The sequence below is a fragment of the Drosophila elegans genome, unplaced genomic scaffold (assembly GCF_018152505.1).
Source record: "Drosophila elegans isolate 14027-0461.03 unplaced genomic scaffold, ASM1815250v1 contig_476, whole genome shotgun sequence".
In the NCBI taxonomy this organism is placed as follows: Eukaryota; Metazoa; Arthropoda; class Insecta; order Diptera; family Drosophilidae; genus Drosophila; species Drosophila elegans.
In genome coordinates this window covers 26,265,542-26,291,762 of record NW_024545863.1, presented here as the reverse complement: position 1 = coordinate 26,291,762, position 26,221 = coordinate 26,265,542, and the positions used below count along the sequence as shown (strand labels likewise).

Sequence of the window (26,221 nt, the reverse complement as noted above, 5' to 3'; positions counted from 1 at the left end):
ACCTTAAGGAGCTCCAGCCCCAATAGTTAAATCGCCAGTTATAGCAGTGTTGCACCTCACAGCAAATTTTCTGTCGTAGAGGTAAGACTCTAAAAGCTTGTGAGTGTTGTATGGGAGCATTGTCTTGATCATGTACAATAGACATTCTAGCCAAACTCTATCAAATGCTTGAGAGACATCTAAAAATATGACAGAACAGTACTCTCGTTTTTCAAACGCTTTCTGAATTCCTGATGTTATCCGGTTGACTTGCTCAATTGTTCCGTGCTTTTCACGAAAACCAAATTGATGTGATCCACCTGGATTCTTAGGTATGTGTTTATCCAAGTCAATACGCATTTTTCAAAGAGTTTAGATAAGCATGAAAGTAGGACTGTGTGGTCTTTTCCCGGCTTTGCTGTAATTATTATAAAAATCATTTATTATCAATTATTTATCAATCTCGCTGGAGAGTGGCCAAGTTGTGCGATGGCATTGAGAATCTCAGTGATAGTGCAGACGGCGCAATATGGGAGCTCAATGATCATTTTGGGAGTTATGAGATCGCAACCCGGGGATGTTTTCGAATTCAGCTGATTTTTGATGATGCTAACGATTTCGTTTGGGCGAAGCTCAATTGGCATTTAGAAGTATAGTATGGTTAAGTCGGCAAAGAGAACGCACTAGTGGCAGGATTTGGTTGGAAGACATTTTTAAGGTAGTTGGCAAACGTGCTGGCTCTTTCTGCATCGCTGCGCACCCAGCAGCCTGTGGAATTTCTAATAGACATTACAGTTTCTTTCGGTGAGCTTAGAGTTGGGTGAGCTTTTCATAGTGAGTGTTTTATTCTAGATGTTGACAATTGCTCTACGCATCGGTGTTGGACATATGCTTCTTCTTGTTTTAAAGCTTTAGTGAGTTGAAATTGACGTGAGGCACGTCTTAAGCTTTTCCTAGCAGATGGCGATCTGTGGAATTTCCACTCTCGAAGTATGCGTCAAATTTCGAGGACGAGCTGTTCGATTTGTAGCTTTTACTTATATTGGTTGCATTGTGTATTTGTAGTTTGAGGTTTTTAAACACGAGCTGCAGAGACGAGTACAGACTCCAGTGTTGATATGAGAACTCAGCTCAACGTGTGAGGTAATGTATTTGTTGTACTTAACCCAATTGGTTTTCTGTGACGTCAATTTAGCCGATTGTTCCAATGTTCCTGGATGTCAGAGTAAAATAAACAGGACAGGCGAGCGATCAGATGAAAGATGAAAGATACGTCGATAACGTTCCACGTAAACATCCGTAAGGAAGTCATTATTTGGATTGTTGTGAAACCAGCATTTGAATCAATAGGTTTCCTAGTCCTAGTGAGGATTTGGCTGCAGTCGAGAAGAAGACTTCAGGGTTTGTTCTGAAAGCTGTCAACTGTTTATTTTGGGTGCGGGCAGAAGTTCCTCTCTGATGGATGCGACTTTTCAGCTCCTTATAAACTGGGCAACCTCCTTAGTAAGCAGTGTTCTTGCCACCGCAGTTGCCACACTTTTTCGGGTTTCAGTCATTTTTGCTCGCTGTTAAGGATATTGAAGACTGTCTTAGCAATAAATCCCACCTCTTGTAGCGCCTTTGCCATCTCTCCAGGCGTTACGTCGGATCCTATTCCCTTAAGTATGACTTGCAGTTCTTTTTATTCTCGGTAAGGTATTTCGATATTACTTTGTAATTATCTTCAGACATCATTTGAACTTTTGTTAATTGTTTGTTGCCCTTTAAAAGAGGTATTATGCAGAAGTTATCCTTTCCAATGAGCTCGATTGTTTTGTTGACAAGACATTGGAACTTTTTTCCCGAATATAAATAGGCGAAGGCTTTGACTTCCCTTTCTCGACCTCGGTAGATTCGGTCGCCTCCTCGTCAGAGGCGTCTGACAAGATTTTAAATCGGGTTGTATTCATTGGCGTTTCTATTGCAGCTAGGCTAGCATTACTTCGGGTTATTTTGCGTTGAGAACTTAGGGGGCTCAGCTTCATTTTGATTTGGACGTAGCGATCCCTACCAGTCTGCACAGCCGGCTTAACATATAAATTGTTTTTCTTTTGTTTTTCGGGCAGTGCAGCGGCAGACGTATCAATATTTGCACTGATAGCTTTTTTTTACAAAGTTGCTGATGATTTCGTTAAACTCGTAGTCGATACAGTTTCAGTTTTTGTTGTTGTTACAGTTGCCGTTGTTTAAGAAATTGCGGTGCTAGCTACGTTGATGAACGAGGGTCATTGCATTGCACATTCAGCGCTCTTTGGCTGCAGAGACATCGATGGTAGCGAGGGAGAGCTTTTAAATCTATCAGTACAACAAATTAGATTTATCGGGTTTCAAACTAAATCAAAATGCTTCCGTAAATGTGATTTTAATAAGCTAAACTTACTTAAACTCAAAAGGACAGGAGAGACATATGATTTTTTTTAAATACGTGGTTGGTCGATAGGCTTTTATTGTTTTTAACAGTCAATTGTGTAAAGCCGAATTCTCTAATGATCCGAATTTTATTTTATTTCTTTTCGCATGATATTTAGAAAAAACTCCGCTTTGCTTTCATCAGTACGATTAAACTTAACTGACACGTCAACTGATTTTGAAAGTGTTGATTTAGTCGCCAATTTCGTTCAAACTTCCTTTGTTGCAGATTCTTGTCTAATTGTCAAATTTTAATTCTTCCCAGGTCATAATAGAAAGTTCTCCCTTTAGGGATTTTGAGCCCACAGCTCCAACACATTCTCTAGCGATGAATGGGCTCCTGGGTTAGGTTTTGGGCCTCAACCTATTCTTAAACTGTTTCAATTGTTTACGTCAACATCAGTTTTTCCAACTATTTGGAAAGATTCTTATATTTCTCCAATCCATAAAAAAAGGGAAATGGGATGTTCAATGTTATATTTCTAAATGGTTTGCAATACCAAAAACAATTTTTTTTCCTCTTTGCTAATATATCCATATCAACATGGTTTTGTTAGGCAAACGTCAACAATATTATACGAGTTGAGTATAGAATCATGGAATCATGGAGCCACAGTTCCTGTCATGAGCTATGATTCCATTGACTTGTAAGAAACAAATCAGCTTGAGTAACTCAGAACAACAAAGCAAATACGTCAATCCAGGTCATATTACTAACAAATAGACAACTCAAACCGCTCATATCAAAATATCTGACCAGGCAAAGATTATTAGGGCAATTTCTTCAGCTGAATATGGTCTAATATATTCTTAGAAGCCGGAATGATTGCCAATAATAGCGAAATAATTATCCTAGCCAATAGTCGTACAGGCTTAATATTTCTTAAGGAACCCCGGACCATCATTTTTAATTATGAAGAAGAGCTATACAACTAAATTTAACAGAATACATTTCAAATTAGCTAGAGTGCGAACACTTTAAAAATAATTTTGAAAAACTATGACTCTGCTTAACAAACCTGGAGGGAAATGAATAACACTAGTTTACAAATCTAAAATGATGAAATCCTTCAGAAATCAAACCTTGATTTTCCGGTGCAGATCGACTCCCTGATTCAAAAATGATACTCAAATTTTTTGTATGATACCATTTTTCTTAAGTGCAAAAAACGTTTTTCACATGTTTTTATGCCAATTTTATTTTTTATGTGCAGTTCTGCTTGACTGATTTTGGTCATTGACAGCTCATATTATTAGATACATATCATTCTTCAAATTTTCTAATATAGAGTTTGACAAAGTTTTAACATTTTGCTAAAACTGAAGTGCCAACAACATAAACTAATTCTTAAAAAATACACGCTATCTTGAAGATCGAACATTCACAATCCGTTTTTTTATGTTAAAAAATTATGTCTTTAAATTCTGCGAAGTGAACAATTTTTAACCAGTCCAAAAGTTTGTAGTTCATTGTAGGTAGGACCCATTTAAGATGATTGAGTGTTAATTTGAAACCGATCGGTCAACTTGTAGTCGAGTTATGATGTCAGCAGTTTTTAAAAATGTCGTTTCGAGATAAACGCGGTTAAAGTTTCCGCTTTCACAGTCCAATTTTTTTAAAATTGTAAACTTCAAATTAGGCCAAAAAAATATATTGATTTTTTAAAAAATTGTACATTGGTATAGCTACTTAATATTTACTTGACCTATCAACCCTACTGTGATAACAGTTATAACTTTGTGTGCGTCAGTGAACGTGATGTTTTAGAGTATATCCTTAAAATAAAATCTAATGTTGAAGACTTGCCACTTGTCCGCCAAGCTTAAACATATATCATATCGATACAAACTTGTTATAAAAGGCCATCGCAAGAAGGGACGCGATATTACTATTGGCATGAAAACGAGGGAAAATGACCAAGATTTTAAGCGTGTTCAGCCAGACAATTATAAATCACTTTGATTCGGAGACAGTAATTAATTTAAATCAACAAAAATTCGAAGAGTCTAGTTTTCTGCTATCTGGCTGTGGTTATTTTTTGTGGTTCTGCTGGAAGAAAGTTAAAATTGTCCCGATAATTAAGCCTAATAAAGATAACGGGCTCATCTCAATTCTACCCTTTCTAGCCAAAGTTCTCGAAAATGTTATGTATTTACAAATTCAGACTTTTCTTGAACGTAATTTATTGCTTTCACAGAAGCAGTCTGGCTTTAGAAAAAAAAAAAAAGAAGCTGTATATAGCTGATTGGTGAACTTTTTAAATGTGCCTGATTCCTTTGGAGCAATTAGCTAATGCTATTTCGACATGTGTTTGGCACGAACAACTGATTTGGGTTTGATTTATTTTGAATTGTTGCAAATCCAAACAAAATTAATTAAAAATCATAAATTTGAGCGAGTTTACAAAAATCTTTAATGCTCAGCAGGGCACCCAATATGCTATCGAGTCATTTGCCATTTTACAACAAGGAAGGAGAGCTGATGGTGGTGTTTGATGGATTTTCAAAGAAGAATACGACAGTTTTTAATAAAAGGATCCCCGTATATGTGGGAGTTTTTTCCTGCCATAGATCCAGCAGTACTGCGGTTGGGATTTGCTGCGTGTGCTCTTGCTTTCAGTCGTTTTTATACAATAAAGATGTTATATATGAAAAAAATCAAAAATTGCGCCAGCTTTGCATGTAGAAACCAGCTGTTGTAGTAGTGGCACGAACAAAATATCGTTAAATATCGGTATTTTCTCTTAATTTTGCAACATTATTAACTCTTCTTGACTATTGACTTGCAATTGACTAGGTGAACCAACTACATTCTAAGTGCTTAGCTCAAAAATTGTACTGTGCTTAAAAATACTGCGTACATTTTTTTCATCATATCATAGTTCTATGTTCTATGTCTAGCTTCAGCGAATTAATTAGGGGAGTTCCTTAGGGATCTGTCCTAGGTCCTTTATTGTTTTCTAAATACGTTAATTATTTGCCTAGTATCTTGTCCGATTGAGAACTCCATTCATATGCATCGTCTGCATCGTCCAAGTTTATTTTTGTAGTCCGATTAATCAATTAAATGTCTGTGTTAGTAAGAGTTCTAATGTTATTGGTTTAGTTGACAATGGGCGAAAGACAATGGCTAGAGCATAAATCCATCCAAATCAAATTGTATAGTAATTAGTTAGAGACCATTGGACACAAGATGCATTGAGAGTCTAGTAACTAATTACATGCCTATAATATATGATGAGTATGCAACAAATCTATGTACCACCTTTAGCCATACCTTGAGCTGGAGTAAGAATATTTTCAAAGCATCTGGACGAACCTATGGCTTGATGCGTCAGCACTCTGCGTTGAAAGACCATCTGCCACTGCATAGTAGGATGTTAGTATCCAAAGTAATCCTAATTACCACAATTTTTTATGGGGTAGAAATTTTGGGTCTCTGTGATTCTAGTGATATTCATACGTTAATTTTAGGCTCAAACTCTAAAATCAGATATGTGTTTAGCCGGTATTGACTTGACCATGTATCGCAATTAACTAGAAAACTTCTAGATAAGCATAAACTTGTTATTTCACAGCAGCCATTGTATCTCTTCAAAAAGCTCTTCCCTGCAGCATCCACTAGTACTCATAATTTTATATGCCCAAGACCTAAGTCGATGGGTTCAAATAGACAACTTTTTATCAATGCAATACGCCTCTGGAAAAATCTACAACATAAATTCAAAATTCAAGAATATTTAAAATAAATAAAAACTGATGAGGGGAGAATTATTTTTGCCCGAGTGAACCCATTAAAAATTATTATATAATTTTTAAACGCGACTCCGCGCGGAGTTTTGGCTTACAGAAACTTATCTGTTTGATGTTCTCTCAAAGTTCGCTCTTCTTATTACGTTTCTTAGATACTGTTGTACATATACACATATGTCGATAAAATGGGAATTGAATTCAACACCTCTTCTTAATGTTACCATGTCTACATTTCTCAATACAACATTTACATAATGTTCATAAACTTAATCAATTTCTCGTGTTTCATTTTTAACAAGTTCGTAGTAAGCACATCGGCTATCATATCTATCATATCATATCTACATCGCTTTGCTGAATAACTTATTTGTCTAAATTCTGAGCGCTGAGATTGTCCCCGTAGAGAATCGTAGGTATCCTTCCTTCCACAACCGAACTCGATGATTAAACGTCTCAGAAGTAGCGCCTCTTTTACAGCTGCTGACAGCGTTATGTATTCGGACTCCGTGCTGCTCAAGGCAACGCTGTCTTGCTTTTCCGACTTCCAAGAAATGGGTCCTCCTAACAAAAGGAAAATGAATTCTGTTTATGACCGTCGGTGACTAACGTCGCCGACCCGGTCGGCATCAAGGTAGCCTAGCAAAGGCAAATCTCCAGCGCAATAGCTCAACCTAGTGTCAAGTACCGCATCACATGCTTAACAATCAAGACATGTTCGCCGTGCGTGTCCTTATTTCGTTGAGCCAATTTCATCACAGAATGGTAGATATCTGGTCTTGAGGTTAATGCAAGTCACATTAATTCTCCTATAGCACACTGCTTGTTTTAGCCCATATATGGCTCTTTTCAGCCTCAGCACCTTGCCCTTGCTAGTTGCGTTCTCAAAGTTCTTTGGCTGCTTCATGTACACAGTACAGTCGAGAAGAAGACTTCAGGGTTTGTTCTGAAAGCTGTCAACTGTTTATTTTGGGTGCGGGCAGAAGTTCCTCTCTGATGGATGCGACTTTTCAGCTCCTTATAAACTGGGCAACCTCCTTAGTAAGCAGTGTTCTTGCCACCGCAGTTGCCACACTTTTTCGGGTTTCAGTCATTTTTGCTCGCTGTTAAGGATATTGAAGACTGTCTTAGCAATAAATCCCACCTCTTGTAGCGCCTTTGCCATCTCTCCAGGCGTTACGTCGGATCCTATTCCCTTAAGTATGACTTGCAGTTCTTTTTATTCTCGGTAAGGTATTTCGATATTACTTTGTAATTATCTTCAGACATCATTTGAACTTTTGTTAATTGTTTGTTGCCCTTTAAAAGAGGTATTATGCAGAAGTTATCCTTTCCAATGAGCTCGATTGTTTTGTTGACAAGACATTGGAACTTTTTTCCCGAATATAAATAGGCGAAGGCTTTGACTTCCCTTTCTCGACCTCGGTAGATTCGGTCGCCTCCTCGTCAGAGGCGTCTGACAAGATTTTAAATCGGGTTGTATTCATTGGCGTTTCTATTGCAGCTAGGCTAGCATTACTTCGGGTTATTTTGCGTTGAGAACTTAGGGGGCTCAGCTTCATTTTGATTTGGACGTAGCGATCCCTACCAGTCTGCACAGCCGGCTTAACATATAAATTGTTTTTCTTTTGTTTTTCGAGCAGTGCAGCGGCAGACGTATCAATATTTGCACTGATAGCTTTTTTTTACAAAGTTGCTGATGATTTCGTTAAACTCGTAGTCGATACAGTTTCAGTTTTTGTTGTTGTTACAGTTGCCGTTGTTTAAGAAATTGCGGTGCTAGCTACGTCATTGCATTGCACATTCAGCGCTCTTTGGCTGCAGAGACATCGATGGTAGCGAGGGAGAGCAAGATCGCGCCCTTTTAAATCTATCAGTACAACAAATTAGATTTATCGGGTTTCAAAATAAATCAAAATGCTTCCGTAAATGTGATTTTAATAAGCTAAACTTACTTAAACTCAAAAGGACAGGAGAGACATATGATTTTTTTTAAATACGTGGTTGGTCGATAGGCTTTTATTGTTTTTAACAGTCAATTGTGTAAAGCCGAATTCTCTAATGATCCGAATTTTATTTTATTTCTTTTCGCATGATATTTAGAAAAAACTCCGCTTTGCTTTCATCAGTACGATTAAACTTAACTGACACGTCAACTGATTTTGAAAGTGTTGATTTAGTCGCCAATTTCGTTCAAACTTCCTTTGTTGCAGATTCTTGTCTAATTGTCAAATTTTAATTCTTCCCAGGTCATAATAGAAAGTTCTCCCTTTAGGGATTTTGAGCCCACAGCTCCAACACATTCTCTAGCGATGAATGGGCTCCTGGGTTAGGTTTTGGGCCTCAACCTATTCTTAAACTGTTTCAATTGTTTACGTCAACATCAGTTTTTCCAACTATTTGGAAAGATTCTTATATTTCTCCAATCCATAAAAAAAGGGAAATGGGATGTTCAATGTTATATTTCTAAATGGTTTGCAATACCAAAAACAATTTTTTTCCTCTTTGCTAATATATCCATATCAACATGGTTTTGTTAGGCAAACGTCAACAATATTATACGAGTTGAGTATAGAATCATGGAATCATGGAGCCACAGTTCCTGTCATGAGCTATGATTCCATTGACTTGTAAGAAACAAATCAGCTTGAGTAACTCAGAACAACAAAGCAAATACGTCAATCCAGGTCATATTACTAACAAATAGACAACTCAAACCGCTCATATCAAAATATCTGACCAGGCAAAGATTATTAGGGCAATTTCTTCAGCTGAATATGGTCTAATATATTCTTAGAAGCCGGAATGATTGCCAATAATAGCGAAATAATTATCCTAGCCAATAGTCGTACAGGCTTAATATTTCTTAAGGAACCCCGGACCATCATTTTTAATTATGAAGAAGAGCTATACAACTAAATTTAACAGAATACATTTCAAATTAGCTAGAGTGCGAACACTTTAAAAATAATTTTGAAAAACTATGACTCTGCTTAACAAACCTGGAGGGAAATGAATAACACTAGTTTACAAATCTAAAATGATGAAATCCTTCAGAAATCAAACCTTGATTTTCCGGTGCAGATCGACTCCCTGATTCAAAAATGATACTCAAATTTTTTGTATGATACCATTTTTCTTAAGTGCAAAAAACGTTTTTCACATGTTTTTATGCCAATTTTATTTTTTATGTGCAGTTCTGCTTGACTGATTTTGGTCATTGACAGCTCATATTATTAGATACATATCATTCTTCAAATTTTCTAATATAGAGTTTGACAAAGTTTTAACATTTTGCTAAAACTGAAGTGCCAACAACATAAACTAATTCTTAAAAAATACACGCTATCTTGAAGATCGAACATTCACAATCCGTTTTTTTGTGTTAAAAAATTATGTCTTTAAATTCTGCGAAGTGAACAATTTTTAACCAGTCCAAAAGTTTGTAGTTCATTGTAGGTAGGACCCATTTAAGATGATTGAGTGTTAATTTGAAACCGATCGGTCAACTTGTAGTCGAGTTATGATGTCAGCAGTTTTTAAAAATGTCGTTTCGAGATAAACGCGGTTAAAGTTTCCGCTTTCACAGTCCAATTTTTTTAAAATTGTAAACTTCAAATTAGGCCAAAAAAATATATTGATTTTTTAAAAAATTGTACATTGGTATAGCTACTTAATATTTACTTGACCTATCAACCCTACTGTGATAACAGTTATAACTTTGTGTGCGTCAGTGAACGTGATGTTTTAGAGTATATCCTTAAAATAAAATCTAATGTTGAAGACTTGCCACTTGTCCGCCAAGCTTAAACATATATCATATCGATACAAACTTGTTATAAAAGGCCATCGCAAGAAGGGACGCGATATTACTATTGGCATGAAAACGAGGGAAAATGACCAAGATTTTAAGCGTGTTCAGCCAGACAATTATAAATCACTTTGATTCGGAGACAGTAATTAATTTAAATCAACAAAAATTCGAAAATTCTAGTTTTCTGCTATCTGGCTGTGGTTATTTTTTGTGGTTCTGCTGGAAGAAAGTTAAAATTGTCCCGATAATTAAGCCTAATAAAGATAACGGGCTCATCTCAATTCTACCCTTTCTAGCCAAAGTTCTCGAAAATGTTATGTATTTACAAATTCAGACTTTTCTTGAACGTAATTTATTGCTTTCACAGAAGCAGTCTGGCTTTAGAAAAAAAAAAAGAAGCTGTATATAGCTGATTGGTGAACTTTTTAAATGTGCCTGATTCCTTTGGAGCAATTAGCTAATGCTATTTCGACATGTGTTTGGCACGAACAACTGATTTGGGTTTGATTTATTTTGAATTGTTGCAAATCCAAACAAAATTAATTAAAAATCATAAATTTGAGCGAGTTTACAAAAATCTTTAATGCTCAGCAGGGCACCCAATATGCTATCGAGTCATTTGCCATTTTACAACAAGGAAGGAGAGCTGATGGTGGTGTTTGATGGATTTTCAAAGAAGAATACGACAGTTTTTAATAAAAGGATCCCCGTATATGTGGGAGTTTTTTCCTGCCATAGATCCAGCAGTACTGCGGTTGGGATTTGCTGCGTGTGCTCTTGCTTTCAGTCGTTTTTATACAATAAAGATGTTATATATGAAAAAAATCAAAAATTGCGCCAGCTTTGCATGTAGAAACCAGCTGTTGTAGTAGTGGCACGAACAAAATATCGTTAAATATCGGTATTTTCTCTTAATTTTGCAACATTATTAACTCTTCTTGACTATTGACTTGCAATTGACTAGGTGAACCAACTACATTCTAAGTGCTTAGCTCAAAAATTGTACTGTGCTTAAAAATACTGCGTACATTTTTTTCATCATATCATAGTTCTATGTTCTATGTCTAGCTTCAGCGAATTAATTAGGGGAGTTCCTTAGGGATCTGTCCTAGGTCCTTTATTGTTTTCTAAATACGTTAATTATTTGCCTAGTATCTTGTCCGATTGAGAACTCCATTCATATGCATCGTCTGCATCGTCCAAGTTTATTTTTGTAGTCCGATTAATCAATTAAATGTCTGTGTTAGTAAGAGTTCTAATGTTATTGGTTTAGTTGACAATGGGCGAAAGACAATGGCTAGAGCATAAATCCATCCAAATCAAATTGTATAGTAATTAGTTAGAGACCATTGGACACAAGATGCATTGAGAGTCTAGTAACTAATTACATGCCTATAATATATGATGAGTATGCAACAAATCTATGTACCACCTTTAGCCATACCTTGAGCTGGAGTAAGAATATTTTCAAAGCATCTGGACGAACCTATGGCTTGATGCGTCAGCACTCTGCGTTGAAAGACCATCTGCCACTGCATAGTAGGATGTTAGTATCCAAAGTAATCCTAATTACCACAATTTTTTATGGGGTAGAAATTTTGGGTCTCTGTGATTCTAGTGATATTCATACGTTAATTTTAGGCTCAAACTCTAAAATCAGATATGTGTTTAGCCGGTATTGACTTGACCATGTATCGCAATTAACTAGAAAACTTCTAGATAAGCATAAACTTGTTATTTCACAGCAGCCATTGTATCTCTTCAAAAAGCTCTTCCCTGCAGCATCCACTAGTACTCATAATTTTATATGCCCAAGACCTAAGTCGATGGGTTCAAATAGACAACTTTTTATCAATGCAATACGCCTCTGGAAAAATCTACAACATAAATTCAAAATTCAAGAATATTTAAAATAAATAAAAACTGATGAGGGGAGAATTATTTTTGCCCGAGTGAACCCATTAAAAATTATTATATAATTTTTAAACGCGACTCCGCGCGGAGTTTTGGCTTACAGAAACTTATCTGTTTGATGTTCTCTCAAAGTTCGCTCTTCTTATTACGTTTCTTAGATACTGTTGTACATATACACATATGTCGATAAAATGGGAATTGAATTCAACACCTCTTCTTAATGTTACCATGTCTACATTTCTCAATACAACATTTACATAATGTTCATAAACTTAATCAATTTCTCGTGTTTCATTTTTAACAAGTTCGTAGTAAGCACATCGGCTATCATATCTATCATATCATATCTACATCGCTTTGCTGAATAACTTATTTGTCTAAATTCTGAGCGCTGAGATTGTCCCCGTAGAGAATCGTAGGTATCCTTCCTTCCACAACCGAACTCGATGATTAAACGTCTCAGAAGTAGCGCCTCTTTTACAGCTGCTGACAGCGTTATGTATTCGGACTCCGTGCTGCTCAAGGCAACGCTGTCTTGCTTTTCCGACTTCCAAGAAATGGGTCCTCCTAACAAAAGGAAAATGAATTCTGTTTATGACCGTCGGTGACTAACGTCGCCGACCCGGTCGGCATCAAGGTAGCCTAGCAAAGGCAAATCTCCAGCGCAATAGCTCAACCTAGTGTCAAGTACCGCATCACATGCTTAACAATCAAGACATGTTCGCCGTGCGTGTCCTTATTTCGTTGAGCCAATTTCATCACAGAATGGTAGATATCCGGTCTTGAGGTTAATGCAAGTCACATTAATTCTCCTATAGCACACTGCTTGTTTTAGCCCATATATGGCTCTTTTCAGCCTCAGCACCTTGCCCTTGCTAGTTGCGTTCTCAAAGTTCTTTGGCTGCTTCATGTACACAGTACAGTCGAGAAGAAGACTTCAGGGTTTGTTCTGAAAGCTGTCAACTGTTTATTTTGGGTGCGGGCAGAAGTTCCTCTCTGATGGATGCGACTTTTCAGCTCCTTATAAACTGGGCAACCTCCTTAGTAAGCAGTGTTCTTGCCACCGCAGTTGCCACACTTTTTCGGGTTTCAGTCATTTTTGCTCGCTGTTAAGGATATTGAAGACTGTCTTAGCAATAAATCCCACCTCTTGTAGCGCCTTTGCCATCTCTCCAGGCGTTACGTCGGATCCTATTCCCTTAAGTATGACTTGCAGTTCTTTTTATTCTCGGTAAGGTATTTCGATATTACTTTGTAATTATCTTCAGACATCATTTGAACTTTTGTTAATTGTTTGTTGCCCTTTAAAAGAGGTATTATGCAGAAGGTATCCTTTCCAATGAGCTCGATTGTTTTGTTGACAAGACATTGGAACTTTTTTCCCGAATATAAATAGGCGAAGGCTTTGACTTCCCTTTCTCGACCTCGGTAGATTCGGTCGCCTCCTCGTCAGAGGCGTCTGACAAGATTTTAAATCGGGTTGTATTCATTGGCGTTTCTATTGCAGCTAGGCTAGCATTACTTCGGGTTATTTTGCGTTGAGAACTTAGGGGGCTCAGCTTCATTTTGATTTGGACGTAGCGATCCCTACCAGTCTGCACAGCCGGCTTAACATATAAATTGTTTTTCTTTTGTTTTTCGGGCAGTGCAGCGGCAGACGTATCAATATTTGCACTGATAGCTTTTTTTTACAAAGTTGCTGATGATTTCGTTAAACTCGTAGTCGATACAGTTTCAGTTTTTGTTGTTGTTACAGTTGCCGTTGTTTAAGAAATTGCGGTGCTAGCTACGTCATTGCATTGCACATTCAGCGCTCTTTGGCTGCAGAGACATCGATGGTAGCGAGGGAGAGCAAGATCGCGCCCTTTTAAATCTATCAGTACAACAAATTAGATTTATCGGGTTTCAAAATAAATCAAAATGCTTCCGTAAATGTGATTTTAATAAGCTAAACTTACTTAAACTCAAAAGGACAGGAGAGACATATGATTTTTTTTAAATACGTGGTTGGTCGATAGGCTTTTATTGTTTTTAACAGTCAATTGTGTAAAGCCGAATTCTCTAATGATCAGAATTTTATTTTATTTCTTTTCGCATGATATTTAGAAAAAACTCCGCTTTGCTTTCATCAGTACGATTAAACTTAACTGACACGTCAACTGATTTTGAAAGTGTTGATTTAGTCGCCAATTTCGTTCAAACTTCCTTTGTTGCAGATTCTTGTCTAATTGTCAAATTTTAATTCTTCCCAGGTCATAATAGAAAGTTCTCCCTTTAGGGATTTTGAGCCCACAGCTCCAACACATTCTCTAGCGATGAATGGGCTCCTGGGTTAGGTTTTGGGCCTCAACCTATTCTTAAACTGTTTTAATTGTTTACGTCAACATCAGTTTTTCCAACTATTTGGAAAGATTCTTATATTTCTCCAATCCATAAAAAAAGGGAAATGGGATGTTCAATGTTATATTTCTAAATGGTTTGCAATACCAAAAACAATTTTTTTTCCTCTTTGCTAATATATCCATATCAACATGGTTTTGTTAGGCAAACGTCAACAATATTATACGAGTTGAGTATAGAATCATGGAATCATGGAGCCACAGTTCCTGTCATGAGCTATGATTCCATTGACTTGTAAGAAACAAATCAGCTTGAGTAACTCAGAACAACAAAGCAAATACGTCAATCCAGGTCATATTACTAACAAATAGACAACTCAAACCGCTCATATCAAAATATCTGACCAGGCAAAGATTATTAGGGCAATTTCTTCAGCTGAATATGGTCTAATATATTCTTAGAAGCCGGAATGATTGCCAATAATAGCGAAATAATTATATAGCTAGAATGCGAACACCTTAAAAATAATTTTGAAAACCTATGACTCTGCTTAACAAACCTGGAGGGAAATGAATAACACTAGTTTACAAATCTAAAATGATGAAATCCTTCAGAAATCAAACCTTGATTTTCCGGTGCAGATCGACTCCCTGATTCAAAAATGATACTCAAATTTTTTGTATGATACCATTTTTCTTAAGTGCAAAAAACGTTTTTCACATGTTTTTATGCCAATTTTATTTTTTATGTGCAGTTCTGCTTGACTGATTTTGGTCATTGACAGCTCATATTATTAGATACATATCATTCTTCAAATTTTCTAATATAGAGTTTGACAAAGTTTTAACATTTTGCTAAAACTGAAGTGCCAACAACATAAACTAATTCTTAAAAAATACACGCTATCTTGAAGATCGAACATTCACAATCCGTTTTTTTGTGTTAAAAAATTATGTCTTTAAATTCTGCGAAGTGAACAATTTTTAACCAGTCCAAAAGTTTGTAGTTCATTGTAGGTAGGACCCATTTAAGATGATTGAGTGTTAATTTGAAACCGATCGGTCAACTTGTAGCTCAAAAATTGTACTGTGCTTAAAAATACTGCGTACATTTTTTTCATTATATCATAGTTCTATGTTCTATGTCTATGTCTAACAAATCTATGTACCACCTTTAGCCATACCTTGAGCTGGAGTAAGAATATTTTCAAAGCAACTGGACGAACCTATGGCTTGATGCGTCAGCACTCTGCGTTGAAAGACCATCTGCCACTGCATAGTAGGATGTTAGTATCCAAAGTAATCCTAATTACCACAATTTTTTATGGGGTAGAAATTTTGGGTCTCTGTGATTCTAGTGATATTCATACGTTAATTTTAGGCTCAAACTCTAAAATCAGATATGTGTTTAGCCGGTATTGACTTGACCATGTATCGCAATTAACTAGAAAACTTCTAGATAAGCATAAACTTGTTATTTCACAGCAGCCATTGTATCTCTTCAAAAAGCTCTTCCCTGCAGCATCCACTAGTACTCATAAGTTTATATGCCCAAGACCTAAGTCGATGGGTTCAAATAGACAACTTTTTATCAATGCAATACGCCTCTGGAAAAATCTACAACATAAATTCAAAATTCAAGAATATTTAAAATAAATAAAAACTGATGAGGGGAGAATTATTTTTGCCCGAGTGAACCCATTAAAAATTATTATATAATTTTTAAACGCGACTCCGCGCGGAGTTTTGGCTTACAGAAACTTATCTGTTTGATGTTCTCTCAAAGTTCGCTCTTCTTATTACGTTTCTTAGATACTGTTGTACATATACACATATGTCGATAAAATGGGAATTGAATTCAACACCTCTTCTTAATGTTACCATGTCTACATTTCTCAATACAACATTTACATAATGTTCATAAACTTAATCAATTTCTCGTGTTTCATTTTTAACAAGTTCGTAGTAAGCACATCGGCTATCATATCTTTTGTTGATACATATTTCATATCTACATCGCTTTGCTGAATAACTTATTTGGCTAAATTCTGAGCGCTGAGATTGTCCCCGTAGAGAATCGTAGGTATCCTTCCTCCCACAACCGAACTCGATGATTAAACGTCTCAGAAGTAGCGCCTCTTTTACAGCTGCTGACAGCGTTATGTATTCGGACTCCGTGCTGCTCAAGGCAACGCTGTCTTGCTTTTCCGACTTCCAAGAAATGGGTCCTCCTAACAAAAGGAAAATGAATTCTGTTTATGACCGTCGGTGACTAACGTCGCCGACCCGGTCGGCATCAAGGTAGCCTAGCAAAGGCAAATCTCCAGCGCAATAGCTCAACCTAGTGTCAAGTACCGCATCACATGCTTAACAATCAAGACATGTTCGCCGTGCGTGTCCTTATTTCGTTGAGCCAATTTCATCACAGAATGGTAGATATCTGGTCTTGAGGTTAATGCAAGTCACATTAATTCTCCTATAGCACACTGCTTGTTTTAGCCCATATATGGCTCTTTTCAGCCTCAGCACCTTGCCCTTGCTAGTTGCGTTCTCAAAGTTCTTTGGCTGCTTCATGTACACAGTCTCGCTCAAAACACTATAAAGGTAGGTTGGTAAAGATATATCTTTAACTTCGCCGATAGCGCCAACACGAGGCTCACAGTCTCATATCGGCACACTGGTAAGAAAGTTTCTCCGTAATACTCCGTAACTCCAAATTTTTGGGAGCAACCCTTTGCTATTAAACGGGATTTGCACCGCTCCGGATTTCCTTCGTTGTCTCTTTTTAAGTAAAAAACCATCGGCATCCTATCGCCTTTTGACCCTTGGGCAACTCGAGCGAGTCGAACTCCGACTACATGGCTGCCTTCCAAAAGGTAGGTTACTGGCTATTTAGCGCTGCATCACAACTTTGCGGAAGTTTAATTTCGGCTCTGGTCATGGCGTTTATAACGTTAAACTCCTTCCGAATTATTATGGGCCTCGCTGGCCCAATTCTGACTGCCTCTGCTTCTGAACGCACCTTTTTCTCATCCTGCTGGTCACGGTTTGTGCCCTTTTAAGGCTCTTCTGATCCGGGTTCTCCTTTTTATCATCTGAATGCTGCTCGCCTTTATCGCGCTGCAACTCTTGTTTGAGTGTATTGGTTGCTTCCCTCGACGACTTTTGTGCTACTGGGAATTCAAAGATTTTAGGCTCATCTTGTACCTCATTAAGAATAACTCAATAACACTTCCTTAAAAAATAAAACGAGCGTCTTTTTCGTTTTCAGCAAGCTCGAAAAGCGCTAAAAAATTTTTTTCCAAAGTCTCCGCAATTAAAAAGTTTTTAAGCTAGTATAATACAGCTTGGAGCTCTAATCGATTTTGTTTCATTGCCACTTTCGTTTCACATTTAATGATGCATGGCATGTTCAGTTTAAGCCAATTCTTCAATATATCTAATCAACAATTTGGCTTCTAGTATGGCAGAAATCAGCGCCGTCTGGATAAGTAAAATTATTTGTATTAACACCTGGATCCGTGTAAAAAAGGTAATCGCGTTTGACTCCCTCCATCCAATTGCAAATACAAAATACTATTGTTTGAAGAATATTTTTTTAGCACACAACACATAAAGATTTTAAACTCTCCTGTTCGTGCTAGTACCTTAGACTTGTTGTTGGCCTTTAACCCCCCCAATATTGAACACCTGTTTATTTTATAAACCTATTTTGTAATGACATTATTAGATTTCAGGAAAAGTTATACCCTCAAATATCCATTAACATGTGCTTAAATACAGGAGAAGTGAAACCGGAAAAAGCCTGTCTTGTATAATCTAACTTTTTAAATAAATTGGAACCATATTTGTTAATATTTTTTATCAACTTAAAGCTCAGAAGAAAATAAATGCCAGTCTTTTCTTACGTTTTTTTTACGTATTTTGTTCACATTGGTTTATTTAACTTACTGCGTCACCATTTTCTTGAATGTACAAGCTCACAACGTCTTCCCTAAGGAGTTTTACAGCAGCATGGAGTGGATATTTTGTTTTAGTCCTGAGCATTTCAAACAACAAAGGCCCGGCCATATGCTCAAAGTCTTGTGTTGTGAGGTCATCCCAGTGTGCTGATATTATGCCAGAGCAAAATTCTAACAATGTTGATGCACCAACTTCTTTAGCAACACAATAAAATCGTACACATGACCTTACTCCTACAGAAGCAACTAAAGCTCGCTCACACAGTCCCAAAAGAGATGGTAGACCGAATCGATGTGCGGCTATAAGAACATCCAAAGCTAGTCCGTCATGCTGCAAATCAATAAGATCAGTGTATATCCATCGCAAAAGTGCCAACCCAACATCTTCATTTAAATCGCTCCAGTCCAGCTCTTCTATGCTGCCTAGAACATCATCTCTCCATTTTTCTGAGCGCGCATGAAGGACGATTTTATGTGCCGGGTATACTTTCGCATGTGTTCGGATGTAAATATCAGCATAAGTATGGCTTCCAAATAATGAAGCAACCGTTAACGACAAACGGGAAACAAAATTGTCATTGGCTGATGGAGCTAAAATTTCGTTGTACTTTCTTTCTAATTCCGTATAGCTGCGCTTCTGCTTCGCATATTCTTCCTTTAACAATTCCAAATCTTCCTCCAGTTGTTGAACGGAATTTCTGTCACTTATCCCTTTAAATAAACATTAAAGCAATACAAATTAATAACAAATTATCGTCATACTACATAAGAATATTTAATCAGTTCTAAAATTGTACATTTTAGTAAATTGGTCAGACTTTTGTAGTGCTGTGACAAAGACATTAATGATCCTATATATTATGTCTCGGGGGTGCCAAAGAAATTGTGTTTAGAACAAAAGTTTTGTGCAAGCCCAACCGTATTTGGTTATCAGTTCTGGTACACATGCGTTTATTTTATATTACATGAACGCATTCAAGGAGATATATTGTTTATTGAGGGTACCATTAGCAATAGCTAATCAAGGCTACTTGAATTTGTTTTTAACAAGTAAGGCTTAGTGCCTAGTTTATTTATTATAATATGTGAATTAAGTTAATCAAAACGCAAGGGAACTCAGTTACTTAACTTCGAACAACTGAGTTGTACTTCACTGGACCAACGATTGACCTTCCGAAGTACCGACTATTATACTCGGGCTTGAGAACTTGAACTCAGACTTGATCACTTGAACTCCGACTTGATTTATCTCTATTGTTGTTTTCTTATTCTCAATTGGGCAGGCAACACTCCCGAAACACCCAACAGCTGTGATTGGGGACAACATTTTTTTTAAAAATTCTAAACATTTTACAAAAGATTGATTAATGTCTCAAATGATAATCATATAACGCCTTTTTAGGTATAAAAAATTCATGGAAGAAAATACTTTAATTTGATTTTTCACAAATTTAGATTTTTCAACAAGAGGCTATAATATTATTACAGGCTTTTCGATTTATTTTTTTACTCTCACCAAAAAGAGCTCAAAACGTTTCGCAAAAATGCTCTTTTTATTTTTTTAAATAAGAATACCGATACCAGATCAGGTGTAATATAATGCTTTACAGGTTTTTGAGATTCTTGTCACAGTCCCGAGTTTTTTTTTAATCGCGGTCCACTAAAAATATGTTTGTTACTATTAGTCAGGAAGAGCAGGTCAGAGATTTATGGACATAACCGCAAATAGTTCATTGATCAGCCAACTAAGTCTAATTTTAGATTATTATTTTGACAATGAAAGAAAAGGTAATTGTATTATATTTTTTTTAGCAATTAATTGAAAAGCCTACTTATTTTTAAAGTGAAAATCACAAATTCGACAGCAAAATAATTACAAATGACAGCCCCATTTTTATACCCTTACAGACGGTATAGTGAAGAAGACATTTATTCACTCGCATCATTAGGAGAGTCGATCTAGACATGTGCGTTTTTACGCAACCTATCTCAGTTTTACAGCTATATGAATGAAACTTTCCCAAAAGTTGTCTTCCTGCTGCAGGCAGTATACGTCCGGATCCAACGACTACGGAATATAGCAAATCGCTGTGCGCGCACCGAAAAACATGTGTTTCTCAAAATTTTGTTAAAGTTGTCAATTCTTTTTTTATTGGGTTTAAAATGAATAAATGTTCATTTTTTTGATAAGTGAAAAATCTGTAGCTGGTCCAGAATACTGTCAAAAAAGAGATATAAAAATAACAAATGGTTTTTTTATCTACGTTTTTTATAACAAAGAAATATATTTAAGTAGTATTTGCTGTAGAAATCATCAATATAGCTCCTACCAATCAAAAGTTATTAGATAGAGAGTAACTGCTATATTTTAAAAAAAGTGACCAAAGTTGACTTTTTAAACCTGTGTAACTTCCGTAAAACTTTAAAATTCTCAAAGCCGGCCCAAATGTATTTTTTTGTTTTGAACCCAAAAAGCATAAAAAACAAACCTTTTAGTTTTATGTGGCCCAATTGACAAATTTTCACTCATAGTTATTTGAAATATTTTAATGGTATTTTATTTTAGAACTACGGTTTTTAAAATCGGACGCCTTTATCATATATTATGAACACAATCGGAATGTTAAAAAACTAACTGAAAAAAAAGGTAACTTTTCTATTTTTCACGTTTTTTTTTTCTTTTCGATTTAATGGCAAATAGTTCAGTATAACGCCTATAATTTTATTCAATTCGGAACAACATATCATATATCTGTCATAGGAACGATCGAATAATTGAGCTGAAACTTATCATAGCATAAAAGTTTTTAGACATATGCTATTATAATTCTTTTTTTTCTTAAATTTTTTAGAGTTTAATTTTGATTAATATCGGACGACAATATCATATAGCTCCCATTGAAACAATCGGAATGTTAAAAAAAAAATGAAAAACAATTTTAACTTTTCTATTTTTGACACTTTTTTTATTTCCTTTGGATATGTTGTTAATAGTTTAGTAATTCAGAAATTCATTTTTAATTTTATTCAAATCAGAAAACGACATTGAGCGAATAATTGAGCCGAAATCAACTTATATAAATCGGAATTAAGATGTTTTAAAGAATATTAAACTTTTTCGGCTTGACGAATTCTGCTTCTTTTCGCTGTTCTGTAAATTTTTGGTACACAAAGCTTTTTTTGTGCTGCACAAAAAATTCCGTCAGGGCGGTGTATAAGTTAATTCAAAGCTTTAGTTAATTTAACTTTGTTTAACAAAAATTTGAACACAAAACTTGAAAAGAGTTCCGCAAAAATATCTGCACTGCAAATCACGGCGTGATTTACAAAATGAACAAACTTTCTTTAAGACACTTTCGTCTTTACTGGACATTATACTGGCACCAAAACTGTTGGAGACTTTTAGGGTCAAATCACGATACAAGCAATGATGTTGACCCTACAATAAAACTTAAATTCAAGTACTTGTGGGACAAAACATCGTTAATGCATACGGCAGCCGATTACAGCGAATCGCTGGATTTGGGCTATTTAACTAAGTAAAAAACTAGAGAGGACGCTATAGTCGAGTTCCCCCACTATTAGATACCCGTTACTCAGAAATCAAATTTCCAAATAAATGGGAACCATTGAAAGAGTAAGTAGATTACTATTGTTTAATTTAGCTACTCTTGTAAATCGTTGAATAATGCTAGGATCTATTTTTATGCATAATCTGACAAAGGTGATATTGATTCCATAGAATTGGTAGGCCGCTTTACTTTTTTTTTTTTTTTTGCCTTTAGACTAACCCGCAATTGGGGTAGATACCATACTCTTAACTTGCCAAGATGTACCTAAAATTTCGACCTGCATGAACCCTTTCGTGATTTTTGTAGTGATTATAATAATCTATATATTTAAATTTTGCATTTCAACCTCTATCCCTGTCTTAAAAACTACAGTTCTAACATTTATTGCACCGTACTTAGTTTTAGTTCTAGTATAAATGTCTCTATATTATGGTACTTGTGTTTTCCTCGCGAACTCGATAACTGCCACTATGCTTATAGGGCCCTCGCGTAACAAGCTCGTGCTTGGTTCTAGACGTTCATACAATTATAGCTGGCGCCATCTGCAGAACTTCATTGGAAACACTACAAGCAAAGAGCGAGGATGCAGAGCAGTGCCGGAGCAATGACAGAGCACACACACATTGACAAGTTTCCCCACATTGTGCGCGATCCGCTGCTTATCATGATCGAACTCCGTTTGCAGTGATGTCATAGCCAAACATAAAATGCCAATAACTTCTAAAATAATAGCTCAATATTAAAATTGTTTGTGCAAACGAAGATTAAACCGAAGCGCACACACAGTTCCTAATAACTGTGTCCTTTCTTGTCTCAGAGTGATTTCGCGAACTATGGGTTTTAGAGTGTACGCGTCAAATCCCAAATATCTAGTACAAACCGACAAACAGACCCACATGGCTGATCAAGAATATATACATATACTTTATATACACCTGTTACATACTGTACATATAACTAACTAATAAATACTTACACATTTCTAAAAAAAAAAAAAATAATGAAAAAAAAAAAATGCATTAATAAGCTATATTTTTCTCGTCCAGGCAAAGAATATGTGCAATAGAAGATGTCACATATCTGAAGACCAAGTAAAAGCTTTCCCAGATCAACAAAATCTGAACTTGTTTTTCCCCCAAGACTAAGTGAAAATGATTCTAATAGAATTTTTTCAGCTGACTACTAATCCGAAACCGAAAAAATCATGGTGAAAGTCTCAAATATTAATCATTAAGGTAATTTTGAAGCTTAATAATAACGAATTTTTACGTGTTCCCAGACCTGTACTTTAACTAAACTTAACATTAAACATTTGACTTTATTGTTAAATAATAACATTTCATGAGGGTCCCTTGGTTTATTAGAAAATTTCACTTTACTAAGTTCATTTTTGTCACTATATTTTTAAATAATTATTTTAAAATTATTATTTTTCTAGATTAAACTTTGATATAATAAAACTAGTGTATACCCGTTACTTGTAAACTAAAAGGGTATAGAGAATATATATATTCTAGATCAGGATCAATAGCCCAATCGATCTAGCCTTATCCGCGTGTCCGTTCGCAATGAAAGTCGAGATCTTGAAAACTATAAAAGCTTGCGATTTTTGATTTGGTATATAGCGCAAAACGTTGCCACACCTATTCTAACGCCCACAAATCGCGAAATCACTTTCAGACATTTAAGACGTTTGTTTTAAGGCACTGAGCGTGTGTTTCGGTTACATTTATCGGTAGACACATTTTCAAAATCCAGCTATTTAGGAAGTTATAGGCAATTATTTTTATCCCCTTGCAGAGGGTATTATAATTTTAGTCAGACCCTATAAAGTATATATACTCCAGATCCGCTTCACTAGGACAGCTGATCTTGCCACGTCCGTCTTCCCTTTCTACGCAAACTTTTTTCTCAGTTTTTAAGCTATTTGCTTGAAACTTTCCTATTGCAGATAATATATACTATACTATAAGTCGGAACGAGACGGATCGGCCGACTATAGCATATAGCTCCAAAAATTATACCTTTGGTGTTTTTTATTTTTTTTTTTTAGTTCTTCAAGATATAGTAATGGGTTAATATTTGAGCGACTGGACCTTAACTTCGTCAACATTAATAGGCACAATTTTCGGATCAGGAGCACATTGTATTCCCTCAAGAACTACCATTGCACCAGCTTTCTCCTTCGTTGCCAAATCGAAAGAATCGAATCGTTCTTCCAGAGAATTAGTGAATTCGTTTCGGCGCTTGTTTAAGAAGAAGAAGTCCGACTTAGTATCGTAGAGAGTTTTTCTTAGTAGATAATCGGCCCTTTTAAAAACCGGCTAGTGCTTTTGCCTAACCACAGCCAATATTTAAGGATTTATAAAAAAAATTTAACTGCGGAATAGTAGCAAGATTTATTTTAGAAATTGAGGCGGCGGCTTCTGACTTAATCTTGACGGCAAGGTCATTACGGAAGTATCAATAATCGGCGTCCAACTTATTTTTCATGTTCAATACGGTTTGTAAGATGATCCTAAAGACGACAATACCCTTGTACCCTGCTGACATCAGATGGAAAGTGTGTTCCAGTAGTTGAAACTGAGATGGTAAAAGTTCATGAGCACAATACCTCTTGGAAAAGAGCGGCTGCAGCCCTTAAAGTTCTATCCAGACCAGAAAAATGACGAAGAGCAGTAGATAGAAGCCAGCACCAAGTCAAAAAAGTCTTAAGGAGTGGAAGGAGTAGAGATCCAATTTGCCGCTCAACAATTCGCAAACAGCGCATTGAGTTACCTATGCCCGGAGTACCTTACGTAGAAGTCGCGGTTTAATCACTTCGTCTTCCAGAATTCGTCAAATTTTTCGAGCACGGAAGAAACAAAATGGTCGGCTTTGACCCGACGGCATCTGATTACGCGATGATATTGAAGAAGCTTAAAATTCTTAATGCTGTTGCTCCGGAAGCCAGAATTCTTGTCAAATTGGGCGAATGAATGAACTTTCAGCGAATGCGTCGGAAGCACGTCGACTGCATCAGCAATCGGACCCGAAACTGGGCAGTCCCAGTCAAAGGGAAATCAACTTGGTTTCGTTCTTAAATTTTTTTTTTCATATGTCTCTAAGCTTTAATGTTAAGGTCTCCTTTAGGTGTAACTTTAATAATGTTTGTAAACGTAAATCCGCTTACTGAAGTGCGTGACCAATTATAATGGCTATGAAAATGTGTTAGGTAGTTCCAAGGCGAATGCGTACTTAAAGTTTTAAGTAAGCAAACAAAAAAATGGGTCTCAAAATATGTATCAATGGTCACAGTCTTCGAACCGGGGTTGATGATATATCCGTCTCGGAGACATAACCAGATTTGTGTGATTTGTCAATTAGTTTTAAGGGAGTTTTTGTGTATCGCGCAGATTGCACTAGAAATGGTGGCGGTGCAACTATTTTTGTAAATAAAAAAATTAAGTGTAGTATCAAATCTATGCATCCGCATAAAAGTGCAATAGAGTTTTTGTTACCGACCCAATCGACACATCGACTACGAACCCCATTTGGATGTTAATAACTGAATAACTGACGTTATTCTCGCGAGAAATTTTAACAGCAACGTAAATAAAGAAAAACGGTTTAGTGATAGCAGTGTTGGGACAGGAATCATTTTATTTTAACCAGGTAAAGTAAAAGGTAAATACAAAAATATGTACCTAGGGAAGGTTAAATGCATGAAATTTTTGACGGACCTAGGTAAAGGTAAAATGTTAAAAATACAATTTCAACATTTTAAAAACGTTATTAACATTTTACTTAAATACGTCACATTGTTTTTTTTTTTGTGGGATACTGAGATTTATTAATCGTAAATCCAATTGGTTTCTTTTTCTGCGATACAGAGAATTTTTTATTATTAATGTTTGTGTTTTTTTTTACAAAACAAGTGTTTCAAACATTTCGTCTGCCAGTCGGTTTCTTTTCGGGGACAGAATTCGACACCAACAGCTAAATATGCGTTCGACTGGAGCCGAACTCGTCAGTACAGAATTTGTATTTTTGTAATCATGTGAAACTTTTACCTGTGTCATTGAAATAGGCTAACACACCGAGTTCGAATTTAAAATTTTCAAAATCTTTTTCCTCCCTTGATTTATGAAAGGAGTGTAAAACTCTTCGGAATCATTGGTCATCATTGCGTTGCACAAATCTAATTTGGCATTATACCGATTTCCAATGGAATGTAGTTTGCATTCTTAGCAAGATACATGTCTAATTAGTTTCCATACACTTATTTGAAATACTTATTTTTAAGGTAAATGAAAATCCTTAACAGGGTAAGATAAAAGGTAGCCTCATATTTTTTACCTAGGAAGGTAAAAGATATCAACAAGAATACCTTGGTACAAGCATCTATATACTCCCAAAACTGGTGTAAACGCTTGATTACCCGCACACGTTAGCAGCATTTAT

General features: G+C 36.1%; 1 protein-coding gene across 2 annotated transcripts in view; it reads right to left on the bottom strand.

Annotated features, from left to right (window-relative positions):
• The window catches only part of LOC108145134 (rabankyrin-5), a 66,061-nt gene that overhangs the window by 31,023 nt on the left and 8,817 nt on the right, over positions 1 to 26,221 (bottom strand). For both annotated transcript variants that reach the window (XM_041709447.1, XM_041709448.1), the window contains exon 2: positions 18,196 to 18,917. In XM_041709447.1, the coding sequence (XP_041565381.1) occupies positions 18,196 to 18,917 (722 nt within the window). The remainder of the gene's footprint in view (positions 1 to 18,195; positions 18,918 to 26,221) is intronic.